Here is a 22,659-nt window from a genome sequence, read left to right as displayed (position 1 = left end):
TCTAAGTCTGGACAGTCTAGTCTAAGTCTTAACATTAGGATGTTTGAAGTTGGTTGTCATATGTGAATGAATTAAGATGTTTAATGTATTATAACATTATATGAATATCTAGCTTACCTTTTTTGTTTGTGCTTGTGTTTGTATGTGATCGTGTTCTTTCCTTGGTTATGATCATTCTATGGGTATGAACAAAGAGTAATGAGGTTTTCTTGGAGTAGATACTTGATGGAGGAGACTCACCGTTTAGCTTTCTTTAGATTAGTATTGTAAATAGTTTTGGCTAGCCCGTTTGTATATAAAGTTAAAAGTTTATAGTTATTTTTGGATAATTGTAAGTTTTTACTTTATTATATTTCTGTTAACAATTGTTCTATCTTATTAAACTTGGGATGACTATTATATAGTGAAATGTTATATTTTGGGACGTTATATTGACAAATTTTAAAAATGTTTAGAGGATTTATTTTTGACTTTAAATTTTTTAAGATGACATTAATTCAAGAAATATGATGATATTTTTATTGTGATAAATTAATTCTATTTTATAAATAATTAATATATTCTCATTGATTTGTTAATATTCGTATGAGTATATTTTTAATGAATTTTATGATAATTATTATTTTGAATGTATTAGATTTTCATCAATTATTATATAATTTTTAAAATCAGAATTATCGAGTAAATCGTGATCATACCTATCAATACATTACAATTATTAACTACTGTTAGGCTCTAACTAGTGTAAAACTTTACCATTATTTTTTCTTTCTTTAACTACACTCAAGTTTTAAGTTCTCAGGAAATTCGTTACAAAATTCCAAACACATCATTGGTTAATTTTTAACCTTGGCCATCTCAATATATAACAGTTATCTGAAGCTATGGGAAATAACTATTTTTCTGCTTATTTCTTTTTCCCTGTTTTGTTGTTCAGTTACAGTGAGTAGTCGAAAAGATAAGAAAAGAAAGTCATTACAGCTACCATTACTGATAAAATTTTGAAAAAAAAAAAAAAAAAAGAGTACAACGAGGTTGTACTTTTTTGCAGTAGAACGCTTTATTTTCTTTGGAATCCAATAAACTAGTTGGCCACTCCCAACAATGTGGAGTGGTTGAAGGATATTATTGATTTGAAAAGTGATTTAATAAAAAAAAGTAAAATCATATTCAGACTGGTCTCAAACGAAATTGTATTTCTTCTTTTTTTCCTCTTATATCATACAACTTACACGTAAGACTAATATATCATTTGTAATTCTTAATAAATTTCCACTAAAAAAGTTTTAAAATTACGTGTACATATATTTTGTTTTATCGGCATTAATTATGTGTAGATTAATGACCATATATAGTAAATAAGTATGTTATTTTTCTTTTGTTTCGGTTGGTAGAGTTTGATGATTGAGAGTGGTGTGCATCGATGATCAAAGATACTTACTGATTACTATCTTAAATTATACTTCCCGTGTGAACTAGAAAAATGAGAAATCATGTGAAGTTGAAGCATCAAATTCCTTAGGCATCACATATACATTCTCAGTATATAAGATGCATATCAGTACTACAATTTCTCCTGCCATACATGATTCTGATAATCTGAAGTTGAAGCAGGATGAGTGCGATCAATTATGGATATGTTGAGGAGGAGTTCTCGAACCGTCTGGCGGAGTGCACATTTGAAGGGAAATGGGATGAGGTTGAGGAGATGTACAATGAAAACCCAGCGTGTCACACGGCAATGATTGACGATTCCGTCGGCACTGCACTGCACGTGGCCGTGGATTTGGACAAAGAAGAGGTGGTTGAAAAGCTTGTGAAAGCCATTATCAGACACAACACGATGAAGGCTCTGAAAATGAGGAACGATCGAGGGGATACCGCTCTGCATGTTGCTGCTTCCAGGGATTTCACAAAGATATGTCAGATCATCGTAGGAAAGAATCCGGAGGATAGGACTTATTTAGTGGAATGCAAGAACAAAGATGGAGAGACTCCTCTCTTTCAAGCCGCTCTCAACGGGAAGAAACAGACCTTTGCTTATCTTTCTAAACTTTTTGACCACAGCGCTCGCTGGCAATATCTTGTGCGAGAGAACGGTGACAGTATTCTTCACTGTGCTATCAGGAGAGAGTATTTCGGTATCTTTCTCATACCTATCTTCTTTTCCTCCCATATTTTAGATGATATCAAAATTATTCAAAATTTATATACCAGCAAGAATTTATTGTATTTAAAGTTCAAAAACAAATAAATGTTAGTTGTTAATATATAATACTATGAAGAGACGAATTCTCTCTAATTTTCTTACCTTTTTCATCCTTATTTTTATCTTTACTATTATATCAACCTTATAATTCCTTATTTAATATATATTTCTATTTTGAAGTAACATAATACTATATACTGAGTAGTACATATATTTATGGATATGGTGCAGATTTGGCTGTGATAATAGTGCATTACTATGATTTTCTTAGCACACATTTGAATAAAGAGGGATTCACACCTCTTAAAGTCCTTGCAACCAGGCCCTCGGCTTTCAGAAGTGCTACCAAACTTTCATGGTGGAAGCAAATCCTGTACCACTGTAAGTATTATTATATATATCTATACACTGCATTACATATGAAATGAAGTGATGTTCAGATATTTTTAATTTAAAAAGCTATTATTTTGTCAGTTTCTATCAAATAAAAGTTTTGAAAGATAAAATCAATTTTATCCAACAATCATCAAATATCCATCTATTTCTCCAACAATCATCAAAGAGATGATAATTGATCCATTAGATTGATCATGATGTATAAGTTTTAAAATGTCCACATTTACTGATGATAATACCATATATAGTATGTAAAAATTCCATCAACTTGGCAAATATTATTTTCTTTTGTGAAAGGTATCCTTGTGGAACCAGTGAAGCCTGAAAGACAAATGAACAAGATTTTGAAAAAGATGGAGAAGAAATCAAATGACTCAAAATTTAGTTATCCAGAGAACTATACCACATTATGTGAATTCATTGCTGGATTCAAAAGTCTTGGTGCTCGAACTGGTAACGGCTTATATACTAACTAGTTTGTTTTTTTCTTAATTCTGGGGACTAGTTTCTTAATACTCAATCTATTTCTTGCACATTTTCCTTTGGCAAGACAACTGTTTTACTCAAAGAAATCAGCAAGATTCAGAAAACCCAACAATTAAGGAGCGTAAAATCGTATCTGAAACTGCTGGGGTTGGATTTTGGCCACCAAATTATGAAACCAGTCGACAATTTCTGAGGTCTGCATATGTACATACTCTTCGTTTCACAGGAGTAGGTATGTCGCCTAATTTCTTGATCTATGGCTTTTAATTAATACCATTTATCTGGTTTGATTTTAAGTACTTGCTTTTTTAAGGATTAAAGGAAATAAGTAATATGAAGAGGAGACACGAATGGAGTGGTCAACTATTGAAGGCACTGTTGAAAAGACCTTATGAAGCATTCACAGGATATGGGGTTCCTCCAGATATTCCAGTTGATGAAGAAATGTATAATGTTTTTAACCAACTTAAATCAGGTATGTATGTATGCAAACACGAACTCTGTATTTTTTATTTATGTTAGTTTTAATGTATGATCCATCTATTCAATTTTTTATGAAGATCAACAGAGATAGATGCCCTTGTTTTACTTGCTAGTAATGTATCATCCTCCATGTATTAATGCAAAAAAGTTTCCTTCACGCCCAATTTTTTCAACTTCAAATTATACTAATTACTAATTGACATCAAAATTCTTATCGCAAAGTGTTTCATACATGCTAGAATACGTTATTATAACTAATTTTATCTACTTATTACTAGAAAATGTTAAATTATTGATTGAAGAAAATTCATTAGTAAATATAATTTATATACAAAATTTATCGATAGATTTTATAATTTTATTTTACCAACGAAATTTTTATTGTTGATAATTTTAATTTATTTATAATTTTGGTAGTTATTGACGTAAGTAATTTGGTTTGTTTTTTTGAAATGTTTTGGATAAAAATTTTCAATATCAAATGTCGACTTGAACATTTTTTGAGAAAAAATAATTCTTTAACACATCTAAACATTTTACATTCATTTGATATTATTCTTTTTTATTTTTTACACTTTTCTTTCTTGAAACAATACAAAAGTTTATATTTTTTTATGATCATTTTATTTTTATACTCTGTGTCAAATGAATGTAAAAGTGTGTCATGCTACTATTTCTCCACAAATTGTCTATTATGCTTAGAAAGTGAAACAATCGTCCATGAGTCTAGTACCATGACACTTTTTGTATTTCTTTCCCTTTGCTTCCTTCTTGCTTAACAACTTTGAGATATCCAACCCAACCCTAATATAATTTGTCTTAGACTTTTGAAGCTTTAGGAAATTCTAATTATGGTTTGAACTTTTCTAGAGTAATGGTTTGTACATCATAAGCTTCACTTCAAAGTTTTCAATATAATCCATAATATTATTAAAGTTCCTCAATTATTCTACCATCATTCTCAATTGACAACCGTATTTCAAATATTTTTGACATTTTTTCTTGTTCTTATATACAATGTCAATTATAGGGCTTGCAATAATAGAAACACTAAAAAACAAGATAGAAAAAAAAATCACTATTGTATAGTAGAAGACCGGACGGAAAAAAAATCATATTTTAAAACCATATAGAGTATCGAACAAAACTATAAACCTCAAGTATAAAAGTAAATAAAAGAAATAAAAAAAACTGTTACACTACCATGTATTATCTGCTATAACACTAGTATACAATCGAACACATCATGCAATAAATGTTATAATAAATAAGAATAGTAGAAAATATTACACATGCCAAAGCTATATATATATATATATAATATATAATTTCAAACAAGACTATATAAACTTCAAGTATGACAGAAAATAAAAAGGTTGTTGCACATCATCTATTATCTATAACACTAATAAATGGTCTAACCCATCATCTAATAGATGGTACAATCCACAAATTAATTAACACTTTTGTATGCTATGGGCTTGGGATTAGTGAAGAGTTAATCACGGTCCAAATTCAGCCCAATAGCTTTTAACCACTACTTACCTTAAACTTAGTTAATTAGCAATGTGACAGGCCGGTCTCGCGAGGTTTGGCCTTATGACCGACCAACGCATACAAGCAACCCGGCTGGTTAGTGGTATGACCGGCCGCCCTCGTGCTCCCACGGGTGACAAGCGGTAAGGTTGCGTGATTGTGGACGTACGGACACCTGGCCTACCGTGCCCAACCCTTCCTAATGGTGAGCAGAAGGGTAGTTTCTTGGGTCCAACGTGGTTACGTGGACGTCCATCTTGTTTGGGATCCGGTCCCTACTGCTACATATATGATTTATAGTCATTTTTGTTGAGATTAATCTGAATATTATAACTGTAATAACTGTCTATTGACAGTTAAGTCTTCTTTACAGTGTTTTGTTTAAATACTGTTGTTTTGTATTCATTGGTGTGTTAATGAGAAAAAGCTCTCATTTTCTCTAGCTCTCTCTTTCCTCTGTATTCTTTCATTTTCTGCATAAATCCCACTTCTGCATAATCCCTCTCAGGCCATAACAGTGGCCATAATAACAGTGGCCATAATAACAGTGGCCATAACAGTGGTATCTAGAGCTCGGTGATAAAAGAATCTTGTGACAGCGATGGCTGGTATGGTTCACAACAATCTTCCGGTGTTTGATGGTAAAGATTTTGACGATTGGTGCGTCAAAATGGAGGCAATTTTTGGCTACCAAGAAGTAGATGATATTGTGAAAAAAGGTTTCAAAGAACCTTTGAAGAACGACATGGAGGACGTGAAGAAAGAATATAAGGAGAATAAGCGTTTGGATTGTAAAGCCAGGATGCTACTTCACCAATGCATATCTGCGACGATTTTTCAGAAGGTGTCGAAGGCTGCCACGGCGAAGGAATTATGGGATATTTTGCAAGAAGGGTATGGAAATTCCGGGAAAGTAAAAACGATAAGACTGCAATCTTTACAGAGGCAATACGAGCTTCTGTGCATGGGAGAGAATGAGACGATTGCAGAGTATATTGGCAGAATTCAGATTGTTGCAAACGCGATGAGGGCCTGTGATAAAATTGTGAAAGATAAGAAGATGGTTGAAAAGATTCTTAGAACGTTGACTCCTCAATACGATCACATAGTCGTTGCGATAGAGGAATGTAAGGATCTTGATAAAATGAAGATTGAGGAGTTGCAAAACTCTCTCGAAGCCCATGAACAAAGGTTGATAGAAAGAAGGAACGCAGAAAAAAACGTGGCACAAGGAACGAACCAGGCGCTGCAAGCAAGAAGCAATCAAAGCTTCAAGAATCGTGGGAGAGGAAGAGGAAGATCACGCGGAGGACGCAGTGGTGGCAGAAATTCGAAATTTTCAGATCAAAACAGTGATAGCAATGGCGGTGAGCAGAAGAATGGAAGTTGGCGAGGGGGCAGACATTCCAGTGGTAGAGGCCGAAAAGGGTATGATAAAAGAAACGTCCAATGTTTCACATGCAGAAAATACGGCCATCATTCCTCGGAGTGTTGGCACAATGAAGATACGAAGAAAACCAAGAATGGAGAGTCAGCCAATCTTGCGCAAGAAACTGAAGAATCGGAGTCTGACCACGTTGTGTTGATGAGCACAGTGGAACGATTCGGAAAAAGACAATGTGAGAAATTGACGTTGAGCAGGTGTAAGCAAGAAATGGTTTCGGTGGACAGGTGCAATGAAGCACATGTGTCAATCATAGAAGAAGGTGGAGAACAGGTGTCGTCTTCGGACGAAACGAGACATGCAGACAATGAAGCACCTGCACATGCGTTGCTCTCCAACGATGTAAACCAAGCGGCGAATGATGATTCATGCAGCTGGTACTTGGACACGGGTTGTTCGAATCACATGACAGGTAGACGAGAATGGCTGGTGAATCTTGATTCAAGTATAAAGAGCTGTGTGAGGTTCGCGGATAACAGCACTATTAGGGCGGAAGGAATTGGCAGAGTCTTGATCAGCTGTAAGGATGGCAAGATTGCGTATATGGATGATGTGCTATACGTTCCGACAATGAAGAGCAACCTACTGAGTTTGGGGCAACTCCTGGAGAAAGGGTATACTATGTCTATGCATCAGAAACACATAGAAGTGTTTGACAGCAAACAGCGTCCTGTGATTAAAGCACCACTTGCTCGAAACAGAACTTTCAAAGTGAATTTGAATGCTACAGCAATACAATGCTTATCCTCCTTAAACCACGAAGAAGAGAGATGGTTATGGCATTACAGATACGGGCACTTGAACTTCAAAAGTTTGAGTCAACTAAAAGGAAAAGAATTAGTGAAAGGTGTGCCTCTCATAATTGTTCCAGATAGAATCTGTGAAAGTTGTGTCGTTGGAAAACAACCTAGAAGAAAATTTGAAAAAGTCGCACCCAGGAGATCGAAGCAGTCTCTGGACGTTATTCATTCAGATGTTTGCGGCCCCTTTGACGTTTCTTCAATTGGAGGTAACAAATATTTTTTAATATTTGTAGATGAATGGACTAGGAAAATGTGGATATATTTGTTGAAAGAGAAAAAAGAGGTGTACTCACACTTTGTGAAATTTTGTTCTTTGGTTGAGAGACAATCTGGTTCACAGATCAGAGTATTTAGAACTGATGGAGGGGGAGAGTTTAACTCTGTCGAGATGGACAAATTTTGTACTGATAAAGGCATTGTGCACGAGGTCACGACTCCATATACCCCCCAGCATAATGGCTTAGCCGAAAGAAGGAATAGGATGATACTTGACATGACGAGGTGCATGCTCAAAGCTAAGAAACTGCCGCATTGTTTGTGGGGAGAGGCTGTGTCTACTGCGGTCTACTTGCTAAATAGAAGTCCAACAAAGGCCCTGTCAGAGTGTACTCCTGAAGAGGCTTGGTCTGGAATTAAACCGACTGTCTACCACTTGAGAATTTTCGGATCTGTGTGCTACAAACATGTCCCAGATGAAAGAAGAAGAAAACTGGACGATAAGAGTGAGACTCTCATTCTTGTTGGCTACCATCCAACAGGTGCCTACAGGTTATACAATCCAGAAAAGAAGCAGATTGTCATTAGCCGTGATGTGATAGTAGATGAGGCTGCAATGTTTGATTGGGAGAAGGCCAAAGCAAAGTCTGAAGTAGGCTATGTTCCAAGTTGGCTTGAAGATAAGAGTTCATCCAATGCTGAGCAGACAACTGCAAACCGTGAAGTCAACAATAGAAGACCACAAAGGACAAGGTTTCCATCCACCAGACTTGCAGATCATGAAGTCTTTCTAGATAGTAACGTTACCAGCTCAGGTGATCTTGTGCATTTTGCGTTTTTGGCCGACACAGAAGCACTAACCTGGGAGCAAGCTATCGACGTAAAGGAGTGGAGAGAAGCCATGTTGGAGGAACTAAAGGCCATAGAGAAAAACAGAACTTGGGATATGGTGGAGTTACCTCAGCATAAACATCCCATTGACGTTAAATGGGTGTTTAAGATCAAACACAAACCAGACGGTGAAGTAGCAAAGTTCAAAGCCAGATTGGTAGCGAGAGGCTTCTTGCAAAAGCCTGGAGTTGATTTTACAGATGTTTTTGCTCCTGTGGCAAGGCTGGAAACCGTGAGGTTAGTAATTGCTGTGGCCAACTTTAAAAACTGGAAAGTATGTCAAATGGATGTTAAATCCGCATTCTTGAATGGGCCATTAGAAGAAGAGGTCTATGTAAGACAACCTCCTGGTTTTGAAAAAGAAGGAGAAGAGCAGAAAGTGTATAGATTAAATAAAGCCTTATATGGTCTTAGGCAGGCACCTCGAGCCTGGAACAACCATATCAACGCCTTGCTCATCAAACTTGAATTTCAAAAATGTACTGTGGAATCTGGTATCTACGTGAAGACTAGTAAAAGGCAAGGTATGTTGCTGATTTGCTTGTATGTAGATGATTTGCTTATAACAGGAGATTCAGTGGATGAAATTGAAGAGTTTAAGAAGAGAATGAAAGAAGAATTCGAGATGACTGATCTTGGCAGTCTAAGCTACTTTCTGGGACTAGAATGCATACAGACAGATGATGGAGTGTTTCTTAATCAGAGGAGGTATATAAGTGAAGTGTTGAGAAGATTTAATATGGAAAATTGCAATAGTGCTTCAGTACCAATCATGGCAAATCTGAAACTGACTGATAAACTAGACGAGAAGAGAGTGGATGCCACACTGTATAAGCAAATTGTGGGGTCTTTACGATATATTTGTAACTCCAGACCTGATATTAGTTTTGGAGTTGGGCTGGTGAGCAGATTTATGAATGATCCTAGGCAATCTCATCTTGCTACTGCCAAACATATATTGCGTTACTTAAAGGGAACAACAGACTTTGGTCTATTCTACCCCAAGAATCTTGACAATACGAGAGGAGCATTGGAGGCTTGGTGTGATGCTGATTGGTGTGGTGACAAAGTTGACAGGAAAAGCACGTTTGGGTATCTGTTTAAATATATGGGAGCTACAATTTCATGGTGCTCCAAGAAACAGAATGTGGTTGCTCTATCATCCTGTGAGGCAGAGTACATCGCAGCTGCTGAAACTGCTTGTCAATGTGTGTGGTTGGAAACAATGTTTGATGAGCTGAAAATTGAATATAAAAAACCGGTACAGCTTCTAGTTGATAATAAATCAGCTATAAGTCTGTCTAAAAACCCAGTATTTCATGGTAGAAGTAAACACATTGAAACCAAGTTTCATTTTTTGAGAGATCAAGTTAATAAAGGTAGATTGGAATTGGTCCATTGCGGCACTGAAGATCAAACTGCAGATGTTTTCACTAAAGCCTTGAAGCAGATCAGATTTGAGAAACTTAGAGATTTGCTTGGTGTTAAATTGATGTGAATTCAGATTAAGGAGGGTGTGTTGAGATTAATCTGAATATTATAACTGTAATAACTGTCAAGTCTTCTTTACAGTGTTTTGTTTAAATACTGTTGTTTTGTATTCATTGGTGTGTTAATGAGAAAAAGCTCTCATTTTCTCTAGCTCTCTCTTTCCTCTGTATTCTTTCATTTTCTGCATAAATCCCACTTCTGCATAATCCCTCTCAGGCCATAACAGTGGCCATAATAACAGTGGCCATAACAATTTTCACACATTCAAAGCTGATTGAAGAAATATAATAAAGTTGAAGATGAAGATGATGAATAAATTTTAAAAGCAATCTCCTTAAACATATGCTTAGAAGTTATTAATAAAATTCTTGTCAGTAAAATATGTGTGGGAAGATGAAGATAAAAATATTTCCCTTTTCTGGTGGTGACAGGTGAATCAAGAGAGTCAGGGTCGAACGAAGAAGAAATAGAAATAGAAGAAGTAAAAATAGAGGATAAGGAGAAAAAATCTTCGAGCCCAAGTGACAGTATTGACAAAACGGAGACAGCATTCCTGGTTGCGGCAAGAACTATGGTGAATGAACTTTTAGAGCGAATTCCAAGTGTGATCCATAACTTGAATGCAAAGAAAGAAAAAGAAAAAAAGGAAATTTCAAGGGCAAGTGACAGTATTGACAAAACGGAGACAGCATTCCTGGTTGCGGCAAGAAATGGCATAATTGAAATGGTGAATGAACTTTTAGACCAAATTCCAAGTGTGATCCATAACTTGAATGCAAACAAAGAGAACGTGCTGCTGGTGGCAGTGATGAATAGGCAACCCTTTGTTATTAAGAAATTGAAAATGAAGGTAAAAGGAGAAGTTTGGAATAATTTAACTCTGGCAATAGATAAAAATGAGAGGACCATATTGCACTGGGCAGCAGATGCTCCAGGAGACGACAAGCATACAAAGATAGCTGGTTCTGCCTTGCAAATGATGTGGGATATAAAGTGGTTTCGGGTATATATACATAAACAAATACCTTCAAACAAATAGGTTTTCATTATTCAAAATTAAACTATAATTATCTTGAAACATGTTATTTTTCATTGGAACAGTATATTGAAAGCCTCGTACCAGAACACTTTTACTTAAGAAGCGACACAGTGGGCGAAACTGCAGAGGAAATATTTGAGGATAAACACAAAGTTCTCATTGAGAAAAGTAGCGAGTGGCTGAAGGACACATCTGAGTCTTGCTCTGTTGTGGCTGCACTTGTTGCTGGTGTTTCCTTTGCTACGGCCACCACCATTCCCGGTAATACTGACCAAGAAGGTAGGCCTAATTTAGAAGGCGAACCTGTATTCGATGTATTTGCTGTTTCTTCACTTGTTGGACTTTGCTCCTCTGTCACCGGGCTCATAATGTTCCTTACCATCCTCACTTCTCGAAAGCAATCCAAAGATTTTCGCAGAGATTTGCCATTCAAACTTCTTCTAGGCCTCAGTTCTCTTTTTGTATCCATTGCTGCAATGTTTGTCTCTTTCTGCTCCGGTCATTACTTTCTGCTTAGTCACACATACAGGACGGTTCTATACCCCCTTTATGCAGTCACTGTTTTTCCACTCATGTTCTATGCCGTGTCGCAGTTTCCACTATACTTTGATCTTATAATAGCCATTTTATCTCAGGTGCCATGGGCAACTAATAGAGGAGACAAGCTATAGCACCTATGCTACTACATGTCATTGTTTGTGCTGTACTGGTTCATCATTCATGCAGCCATTCAAATCAATTTCCCTTTTTCAGTTAAGTTTTGTGTTTTGTCTGTGATTTTGAGCTTGTTTTCTTGGTGTGAATAATCATGTATTTTTTTGAGCTATGAAAAATAGCCTTTGAATTGTAGCAAATTTGTGGTTGTTGCTTGTAAAGTTGCGATTCAGGAGATTTAATTTAGGTTTACAATATTCTCTTAAGATTTTTTATTTAATAACTTTTATTTAAATAATTTTACTTTACTGTTTAAAGTACTATTTATATTACTTTAAGACAAAAGAATTATTAAATACAGACAAATTAAGAACCGGTTATTGCTGACGATACAAATTGTTACTGATAAAAGCTGGACTGTTGTAAGGCATGTATTGCAAATAATATGTCCTGAAGACCTTATTTTGTTCACATAACCTAATGGAGTATCCTGATTCGTTGACCCATCAGACCAAAATAGTTTTAGTTGCAACAAATTGCCTCAGTATATATTGGTGTAACCCAGATTAGTGTATTAATCCTATACGATTGCTCAAAATCTCCGTGGAAATGAAAAGGCTTATGGACTAACGATCACGAAGTATGAAGTATGATCCGTAGATGTTAGTAGACTCGGTACTGAAGCTGAGAACTTACAAATACAAGTGCCATAAACACAAAGAGAGATAGAAAGGGATAACAGTAACAGATGTAAACTAGGATGAGGATACTGAACAACGTTACAATTCATTTTGAGTATAACGAGATAAGGATTCGGTGTCCAAATGTTATGTGTGGAATCCTGCGATCACAAAAAATTGCTGGTTTGCTAGATATATCTGTAGCTCATTGGCAGGTAAATACATATCAAACAACAGAATTTTCAGAAGGGATAACTGCTGAGGAGTTTTGTGGAAATCGGGAAAATACATCCCAATTAACTGATAATTTTCCTGGTTTGGGATCTTTATGCCCAATCGACAAGATAGATTTTCAAACCAAAACCCGACCGATCGAGAAAAGGCTTTCATTGCAGCATTGTGATTGCTTTTACTCTGATTGTGCTTGATGTTTCTAGAATGATCAGTTAATGTTTGGCTAATTCTAACTTGAGGATCAAAACTTTTTAATAGTAGTTGACAGACTCTATCTTTGATCTGCAGAGTTGATGAATTATAATTATTCCATCACAATAATGTTAAAGTAATTCAAAAGACCATATTTTTACACTGGTTAAAATTATTAATGCACCAAAAACACCAATTTTCAGCGCTCAGTCAGATCATTTTTCAAATACTATCAACTGAAAAATGGTGACTTCAGCACCAATTTTGTTCAGTAACAGTGAAAAGAGGCTAAAGAAAAAAGATTACGACAGTTAGGAATGAGCAGGTTGAAACAGAGGAAGAAGCTGATGGAACTTGTAGTTTACCCGACAGGGTAGCAAGTAAAGGGAATGTTTAGCTAGAGAAGAAAAGAAAGAAATAAAGCTTAAGATGAAATGTGTTGGTTAGAATATTTTCTTTTGTTTTTTCGTTCACAACATTAACGCATAACAATCTCGAAGATCATTATTCTTCCCTTGTTACCTAGAAAAAGTGACATGACATAAAATGAGGAGTTGAAGTATCGAATTACCTATTAGGAATATAAGACGCATGCAGAAAAATAGTAACGAGTTATTTCAGTGCTTCATATACATTGTCGTTGTTTGAAGTTCCTGTTCGGCCATGAATCCTGAAAATTTTGAGGAGGAGTTATCGTACAACTCATCATATGAAGTGAGTGACTATCTGGCGGAGTACACGTTGGAAGGGAAATGGGAGAAGGTTGTGAACATGTACAACCGATTCCCAGCGTGTCACACGACAATGATTAACGAATCGGTGGGCACTGCACTGCACGTGGCCGTTGATTTGGACGAAGAAGTTGTGGTTCACGACCTTGTGAATGCCATTATCGGACACAGCCAAGGAGCGAGGGTGAAGGCTCTGGAAATGGAGAACGATGGAGGGGATACCCCTCTGCATGTTGCGGCTTCAAGGGGTTTCGTAAAGATATGTAAGTGGATCATAGGAACGGACAAAGAGAGGATTTACTTGGTGAGTCGAAGAAACAAGCATGGAGAGACACCTCTCTTTGGAGCTGCTATCAATTGGAAGAAACAGGCCTTTGCTTATCTCTCTAACCTTTCCGACCACAGCGCTCCCTTGCAAGATCTTGTGCGAGACAATGGTGACACTATTCTTCATTGTGCTATCATGAGAGAGTATTTCGGTATCTTTCTCATACCTATCTTCTCTTCCTTCTCATCATTATATATATATATATATATATATATATATATATATATATATATATTGTTTTTGGTAGACTACTGATTAATTGATATGTCTGTTGTGGAAAAGATGCATATTAACAACTAGATTCACTTCTTTACTATAAGAAACTTTATGTAATATTTTGTTTTATTTTGACATAACAAAACTTTATATATAATGATTAGTATATATATTTTTATGGATATGATGCAGATTTGGCTGTGATAATAGTGCATTACTATGATTTCCTTAGCACACATAAGAATATAGAGGGTTTCACTCCTCTCAAACTCCTTGCATCAAGACCCTCGGCTTTCAGAAGTGCTACCAACCTGTCATGGTGGAAGCGAATTCTGTACCACTGTAAGTTATAATAACACCACGAACTAGGTTAAAAAGGCTAGGCTTCTAGTTTCAGATATAAATGGTTCTGTTCAAGTATATGTTTACAGTTACTTGACCTCCTATTTATGATACAGTAAAAAGTGTTCTAAAAATTTGTTACACGATTTTTTAAAATATACTGCATGTTTGTTTGTGTGTGAAAGGGATACTTATAGAACCACTGAACCCTGAAAAACAAATGAAGGCAAATCTGGGAAAGATACGGGAGAATCCCAAGTCTGATAAAGAGAAAAATCCAAAGAACTATGCCACGTTACATGATTTTTTTTCTGGATCGTTTAATGTTGCTGCTCTATTTGGTATGTGAACAGGTTTCATTCTGCTATATCGTCTTTCTTCTTTTTTTTCTTTACGCCATAACTTTACTCTTTTCTCTACTTGTACTTAATATTTACTCAATTCTATTTTATTACACACGTCTTCATAGACAGTGGTTCAGAAAAAAGGATAGCGATTTTACTCCATCATATATAAGGATAGCGATTTAACTCCATCATATATATATATATATATATATATATATATATATATACACTATTTTTTTTATAATTAACTATCGTATTAGAATGCATGAGTTAATGCGTAATACATTAATCTTCGACTAATGAGCTGCAACAAGTTCTTTATAATTGTGCAAATTGATACTCTATTATAAATACATATCAACTTAATATTTATTTAATTGTGATTTTGAATCATTGAAGTTAATTTAAGCAAGTTGAAACTTGTTGTATAAGTTAGGAGCTGAAAAGAAGAAGAAAAACTCGGAAATTAGTTAATTCAATTAAAAATATTTGATAAAATGAAGGTAAAATTTAAAATAAATTAGTAAGAGTAAAAAAAATTAGTAACTTATAGTGTTAGAGGGAAGATGTTGGATAGGATTTAGAGTAATGCATGTAATTAGTTGGAATATCTTTTTTTCTTGTGTTTTTTTTTGTCTATGAGAGACTGGTTTCTCAGAGTCATTTATTGTAGATAACTCTGATATATATATATATATATATATATATATATATATATATATTTTTGGCCAAACTATCCAGAACATACAAATACAAATACAACACTTTAATCTCTCAAACTCACCACATACAACTCATAAGGCACAACCCATTTTCTTTCTTTTCACTCACGCACAACTCAAACAAACACAAACACTTCTCTTTCTCTTTTACGATACACACGCTCACACACTTTCTCCACACAATACACAAACATGGAGACTCTCTCCTTTTTCTCACAAAACCGTGAGGCTTCTCCTGGGACTTCTTGGGGCTTCTCCCTTTCTTTGCATTCCACCACGGTGCACACACTACAACAAACAAGTGTGTCACACTTCATACAAAACTACATGTCCATATTTATAATAAAAACTAAACCTAACATCTCCACTACTCTCCACTACTATGTGGGTAATGATAGTGCTAACACAATACCTAACTTCTTTTACAAATGGAGTGCATAATTTTCAATAAGACAAAACACTTTGAGGCAATGGGTCCATTTAAAGTTTACTCAACATTTATGACGCATTTTTGTTTCGGTCTTAGGGAAAATGCCCACGAGAAAGAATAAGTATGACATAGAAAACCCATCTTCCAAAAGGTGTACCTTTGAATTGGGAACTCCCAAGGTTGGATTTTTGCCACCAAATTATGAAACCTCTCAACAATTTCTTTGGTCTGCATATGTACATATTCTTGGCCTCTCAGGAGTGGGTACGTTTTCTTCATGTTATTTTCATCTGGGGCAAGATGGTTTAACTAACACCATTGATATTACACCTGTTTTTTTTCAGAATTAAAGGAAATAAAAAAGACAAAGAAGAGGCATCAATGGAGTGGTCAACTCTTGAAGGCACTGTTAAAAAGACCTTATGCAGCATTTACTGGAAGTGGAGGTGTCCCAATGGATATGAAAGTTGAAACAGATATGTATAATGTGTACAGCGAATATAAACAAGGTATATATATAAGAATACAATAGCTTCAACTTTAAAGGATTAATTAATGCTTCTTTCTTTGGATCAGAACCAAATCCATCTGTAGAATTTCTTAATTTCTTGAAGCTTCTTATTTCTTCGTTTCATAAGCTCAAATGCGCAAGACATGAATCATTATATTTTATTCTATGTATGTTAGTTTATACGATGAAGTTTTACAACCTCTACTATTCCTTGTTTGGCTTGGCTCTTACAGTTGAACTCAGTGAATTAAGATGGTTGGAAGAAGAAAATGAAACAGATGTTGAGAAAAAGGGTGTAAATCCCAGTGAGAGCGTGAAGAAGGAATCGGATGAACAAGCTGAAAAAGGAAAGACTGACAAAAAAGAGACAGCATTTTTGGTTGCAGCAAGAAATGGAATAGTTGAAATGGTGGAGGAAATGTTATATCGAATTCCAAGTGTGATCCATAACACCAACTCAAAGAAAGAGAATGTGTTGCTTGTGGCTGTGCGGAATCGGCAACCCCTTGTTGTTGAGAGTTTGAAAACGAAGATGCAGTCAAAACTAGAAGTTTGGAATAATTTAACTCTGACAGTAGATGAAGATGAGAACACCATGTTACACTTGGCAGCATATGCTCCTGGCAGGGATAAACCTTGGCAGATAGCTGGTTCTGCCTTACAAACGGTGTGGGATATAACGTGGTTTCAGGTATATATTATTAAAGTAGGTATATATTACTAAATGCAATTTCTAGAAGAACGTATAAGCTCCTTAGATAGAAGAATTGAAATGTAATACAAGTTCTATAATATTGTAGAAAAGCCTAAGATAGAAAGAAAAATCAAGAATATTCTACATAGGTAAAAATCTAGAACATTCCACGTAAGTTGTGGCTAGTATGTACTAGAATAATCTATGGGTCTATAAATACCCATGAACTCTACCATTTGATAGAAGATGTAGACAACATCTACCATTTGTAAGAGGCCAACATCTACAACAACAAAGACAACTACAACACTTCTTCCAACTATTACTTCTACATTCTATTATCTCTACATTTTCTCTACCACATCAACTACTCTTTTCACAACCTTAAAATACTAATAGTGGTACCAGAGCTACGTTCGGTCATCTACTGGGCGTAGATAAAAAATTTCAACTACCTTAAACAAAACTATAACTGCATCTTGTATTAGCTCCAAAATATTTTCTCAACTCATGGCTACTACCAATCAAACATCATCAACTCCAGTACCTATTTTCACAGGACAAAATTATGATTTCTGAAGTATCAAAATGAAGACATTCTTCCGTTCTCAAGATTTATAGGACATCATAGAAGAAGGATTCACTATTCTAGAAGACACATCCACTCTTACTACAGCTCAAAAGAAGGAGTTGAAGGAAAACAAGCAGAAGGATTCAAGGGCTTTATTTGTTCTTCAACAAGCAGTTGATGACACAATTTTTCCAAGGATAATTGGTGCCACAAGTGCAAAACAAGCTTGGAACACAATATAAGAGGAGTTTCAAGGAAGTGATGAGGTACGCAATGTTAAACTTCATTCTCTAAAACGAGAGTTTGAATTAATAAGAATGAAAGAATCTGAGATCATTAAAGATTACTATTCTAGAATAAAAGAAATAGTTAGTCAGATGAGAAACAAAGCTTCCTGATTGATGAGAGTGAGAACCGTTCGGTTGAGAGTGAGAACCGTTCGGTTGAGAGGGATTTTCTTCTCGTTCTTTGACTTCAACTTTGACGATAGGGTTTTACCTTTCGGTTGTGATTTGCCGTATCATGCTACCTGTTCACCGAGTGGGATTTGCCGCTCGGTCTTCAAATCTTTATAGAGGAATTTACCTCTTCGCCGAGTGGGATTTACCGTTCGGTCTTCAAATATTTATATAGGGATTTACCTCTTAGACGAGCGGGTTTTACCGATCCGTCTTCAAATATTTATAGAGGGATTTACCTCTTCTTCGAGGGGGATTTATCGCTCGGTCTTCAAATCTTTATAGAGGAATTTACCTCTTCTCCGAGGGGGATTTACCGCTCGGTCTTCAAATCTTTATAAAGGAATTTACCTCTTCTCCGAGGGGGATTTACCGCTCGGTCTTCAAATCTTTATAGAGGAATTTACCTCTTCTCCGAGGGGGATTTACCGCTCAGTCTTCAAATCTTTATAGAGGAATTTACCTCTTCTCCGAGGGAGATTTACTGCTCGGTCTTCAAATATTTATAGAGGAATTTACCTCTTCTCCGAGGGAGATTTACCGCTCGGTCTTCAAACTTTGACGAGGGATTTGCCTCTTGGCCGAGCAGAATTTACCGCTCGGTCTTAATCTTCTAGCTCAGACTTTTTCGTTGAATGATTTTGTCTAACAACTTTGGGAGCGATTGGTTGGCCCAAATTGGACTTTATTTATTCTATAATAAGAGCGTAAGTTAATAACAAAAGCATGAATCAAATAAAACTGAATCTAAACATGACAGTAGTAGAATTGTGGAGGCTTCTCTTCAGTTGATAACTCCACGAAGCGACCGCTCCCGATGACGACTGGGACTGCGGCTATATCCCCGCCCCCGCTCGTCTTTCCTATTTGCCCGCTCGGGGCTTCTTCTCCGGTATCTTTCCTTAGGCGGGCTGTATCTTGCTTCCTTTACAAACCTACGGAGATGTCCCGCACGGACAAGGTTTTCTATTTCATTTTTTAACATGATGCAGTCTTTTGTAGTGTGTCCATGGTTTTGATGGTACCAACAACTCTTCCTTTCATTTGCGTTTCTCGGAGATGGTTTCCTTCGGGCTGTGAGGAGCTCTGCGTTAAGGGCTTCTTCGAGAACTTTAGCCCTAGGTGCATTGAGGGTTGTATAATGGTGAAACCTAAATGCTCGGGAAAGCTCCCTATCCTTATCGGTATTGTTGAACGGTCGTTTGCTGTCCTTTCTACTTCCCCCCACATCAGCCTCTTGCTGTCGTTTCTTTTGCAATAATCGCATTTCCTCCATACGAATGAACTCAGCCGCTCGCTCTTGGAGCTCTTCCATAGTTTTTGGCGGTCGTGCATACAATTTTTCCGCAAAATACCCTTTTCATAAAAGCCTTCAAAGTTTCTCCTTTCTCCTGCTTAGTATTAACCAAATCCGCCGGTGTTACCTCCGGCGCCCGGTTGGATGCGTATTGCCTCCTAAAGAGGTTTTCCACAGTAGCGAAGCAATCCACCGTGTTGGGAGGAAGAGTGTTATACCACTCCAATGCCTCGTCCTTAAGTGATAACGAGAAGGCTCTGCACATGACCGGGTCACTGTTTGTATAAAATGTCATTGCATTATCGAACGTCCTCAAGTGATTATCTGGATCAGCCGAACCATCATACTTATCCAATGTGGGGGGAGTCTTTTCGGGCATTGGGGTCTGCATGATGGTCGTCGTGAAGGGCAATAAACTGGAGGGTCGAGCGGTCCGTAGGGGTGTTGGTTCCCCTCTAGCCCGACCGTTCGGGTTGGCGTGATTATGGCTTGCCTCATTAGCATTCTCTCGATTCGAGGCGTTCGGCCCTTAGCGCCCTCATCTCCTCCTCATGGCTCTGCCGCATCTCTTGTTGCGCATGCGCCTGTGCTTGTATAGTCTGCACTTGTGCCTCAATCTGGGCTTGCAACCCTTTTATTAAATCTCTGGTGCTCTGCTCCTCCATATTTCTTGTGGTCACCATTGAGTGTCTTCAGCTTGCTCTCGGCCCCACGGTGGGTGCCAAAATGTTTCGGTAGGGATTTGTGAGACCGAGCGCTAACCTCCGACTGCTGCGATCCGCCTGCCTGCTTCCAATTTGGACCGATCGGTCACCTTCAATCTTGTCCGCTCGATTGTGAAAAGAGAGGAGGTACCTGCAAAAGGCACTCCGACGCTCAAGTTAGGAGCGGTTTATGAACTGTTTGCTACAGTTAAAATATTGTCCTCCGAATAGGGCGTAAACAGGGTGTATTGTAGTATGAGTTCAATCTGTCTTTACCCCGAACCTAAACTCTTATTTATAGAGTTTAAAGGAATCTGACAAATTAATTTACCTCTTAATGGCCATTAATGCAAACCTTAATTGCTGAACGGTAGCCGTTATCACATTCATTGTGCATTAACTCTTCTCAATAGTTGTCGAGACCGAACAAATGCGAAGCTGGTCGAACCCAATCGGTAGCTGGTCGAGACCGATCTGTAGCTGGTCGAGACCGATCAGTAGCTGGTCGAGACCGATCCGCAACTGATCGAGACCATAGTAACAATATATATATATATATATATATATATATATATATATATATATATATATATATATATATATATATATATATAAACACATAAAATATTTTTGTTGCTTAATATGCTTCTTGATTTAATTTTACACTTTCTGAATTTAGATCTAGTTACTTTCTTTTTCAAGGTATCCATAGTGTAAAAGAAAGGAGTGTTACTGTAAAAAATTGCATGAAATGGTAGAAAGAGTAGATGAAGGAAATACAGTTACTTACTGCAATGTATATAAATGTTGATGCTTTTATTTTTTTATCTTTGGAGCAGTATATTAAAAGCCTTGTGCCACGACACTTTTACTTTAGAAGCGACAAGAAGGGAAAAAACGCGGGGGAAATCTTCGAGGAAACACATAAAAAACTGATAAAGGAAAGTGGGGAGTGGCTGAAGGATACGTCTGAATCTTGTTCTGTTGTGGCTGCACTTGTTGCTGCTGCTTCCTTCACTGCAGCCAACACCATCCCTGGTGGCAGCAACGATAAAGGTAGACCTAATTTAGAAAGCGAGGCTGCATTCCATGCGTTTGCCATTGCTTCGCTCATTGGACTTTGCTTTTCCGTCACTGGTCTCATAATGTTCCTCACCATCCTCACTTCTCGAAAGCAACCCAAAGATTTTCGCAGAGGTTTGCCACTCAAACTTCTTCTTGGCTTGAGTTCTCTTTTCGTATCCATTGCTGCAATGTTTGTTTCTTTCTGCACCGGCCATTTTTTTCTGCTTTGTCATGGATACGAGAAGGTCCTATACCCCATTTATGCAGCTACTGTTTTCCCTGTCACTTTCTATGCTGTGGCACAGTTTCCTCTATACTTTGATCTTCTAATGGCCATTTTAACAAAGGTTCCACGATCAAGTGATAGAGGAGAAAAGTTGTAGGAGCTAACCTAAGCTCTGTCTTATCATTGCAGTCTGGCATTTTGTGTAATTGTCATACAAATCTTCCTATAACTACGGTTCCAACAATTAATCATCAGTAGACAAATAACAATGATTTATGTATGAAGCTTGCAGAATTATGACTAAATGTTAACCTGGATTGTAAAGATTTGCAAGAATTCGAGTTGTTCATAAATAGAATACAATTGATCATACTTTCTGGTTTAAATATTTAAATAATTTTGTTTCGAATATCTTACTATCTATATATATGTTTTATTCTCCTTTGGAAGCCGTCCAAAAAATAAAAGTTTATTTATTTATCCATTTTACTTTTGTTAATGTAAAAACAAGAAACCACTACAATTTGAAAAACTCGATATGTAATGTTCATACAAATTTTATTTTCTTCTTTAGTAAATTTTATAGTGCCAAATATTTTCATGTTAATAACATGTGATTCTAACATGGGTTGTTAAATATAACCGAAAATGTGTATACAACGAATTTGTATCTAAGATTCCATGTTAATGTACCCATCATATGCTATACAATTTGTTTCATTAAATATTAAATATTTTATTATATATAAAATCAAAAAACAGTTTATAAAGTTTTAATTATAAAATTATTTTTTTAATTTATATATATATATATGTTTTATTTTTAATAACTAAAATGATACAATTTATATTTTAATATATGATTTTTTTTTAATTCAATAAACACCAATATACGCACTTTTATTGGTGTTTTTAAAAATCGAATGTTAATTTTATAAAATTTGAAATAATGTTTTAAATGTGCTATAAAATCTTAATTTTAAGAAGTTAGTTTTACTAAATTTAATATACTAGCATTAAGTTTGGTTTCCAACTTCAGGCTCCACTTTAGTCTTGATTGTTCATTCTTTAATTATTCCATGACAATAATTTTAAAGCAAAATTATTCATAAGACCATATTTTTATACTAATTAAAATTATGCACCAAAAATACAATTTTTTGGCACTTATTCAGGCCATTGTTCAATTTTTCAATACTCTACTGAAAAAAAAACGTGACGTTAACACCAATTTTGTTCAGAAATGGTTGAAAAAGCTAAAGA

The 22,659-nt window shown here is 36.1% G+C and overlaps 2 protein-coding genes across 3 annotated transcripts; both read left to right on the top strand.

Annotated features, from left to right (window-relative positions):
• Window positions 1-1,603: 1,603 nt before the first annotated feature.
• LOC108336558 (uncharacterized) lies at window positions 1,604-11,877 on the top strand. Its single transcript, XM_017573032.2, has 7 exons — window positions 1,604-2,141; window positions 2,441-2,590; window positions 2,903-3,058; window positions 3,156-3,323; window positions 3,405-3,566; window positions 10,387-10,958; window positions 11,057-11,877. The coding sequence occupies exons 1-7, from the start codon at window positions 1,616-1,618 to the stop codon at window positions 11,663-11,665; spliced, it is 2,343 nt and encodes a 780-aa protein (XP_017428521.1). The 5' UTR covers window positions 1,604-1,615; the 3' UTR covers window positions 11,666-11,877.
• Window positions 11,878-13,274: 1,397 nt separating this feature from the next.
• Window positions 13,275-21,793, top strand: LOC108337707 (uncharacterized). Of its 2 annotated transcripts, XM_052879880.1 has the most exons (7): window positions 13,275-13,964; window positions 14,222-14,371; window positions 14,557-14,712; window positions 15,967-16,134; window positions 16,215-16,379; window positions 16,615-17,072; window positions 20,945-21,793. In XM_052879880.1, the coding sequence occupies exons 1-7, from the start codon at window positions 13,418-13,420 to the stop codon at window positions 21,551-21,553; spliced, it is 2,253 nt and encodes a 750-aa protein (XP_052735840.1). In that variant the 5' UTR covers window positions 13,275-13,417; the 3' UTR covers window positions 21,554-21,793. The 2 variants fall into 2 exon arrangements, with proteins under 2 accessions (XP_052735840.1, XP_017429771.1); XM_017574282.2 differs by lacking the exon at window positions 15,967-16,134.
• Window positions 21,794-22,659: the final 866 nt, after the last annotated feature.

Source organism: Vigna angularis, chromosome 7 (assembly GCF_016808095.1).
Source record: "Vigna angularis cultivar LongXiaoDou No.4 chromosome 7, ASM1680809v1, whole genome shotgun sequence".
NCBI lineage: Eukaryota > Viridiplantae > Streptophyta > Magnoliopsida > Fabales > Fabaceae > Vigna > Vigna angularis.
The sequence above is the reverse complement of the archived record's forward strand: the minus strand, read 5'-3'. Positions and strand labels throughout refer to the sequence as shown.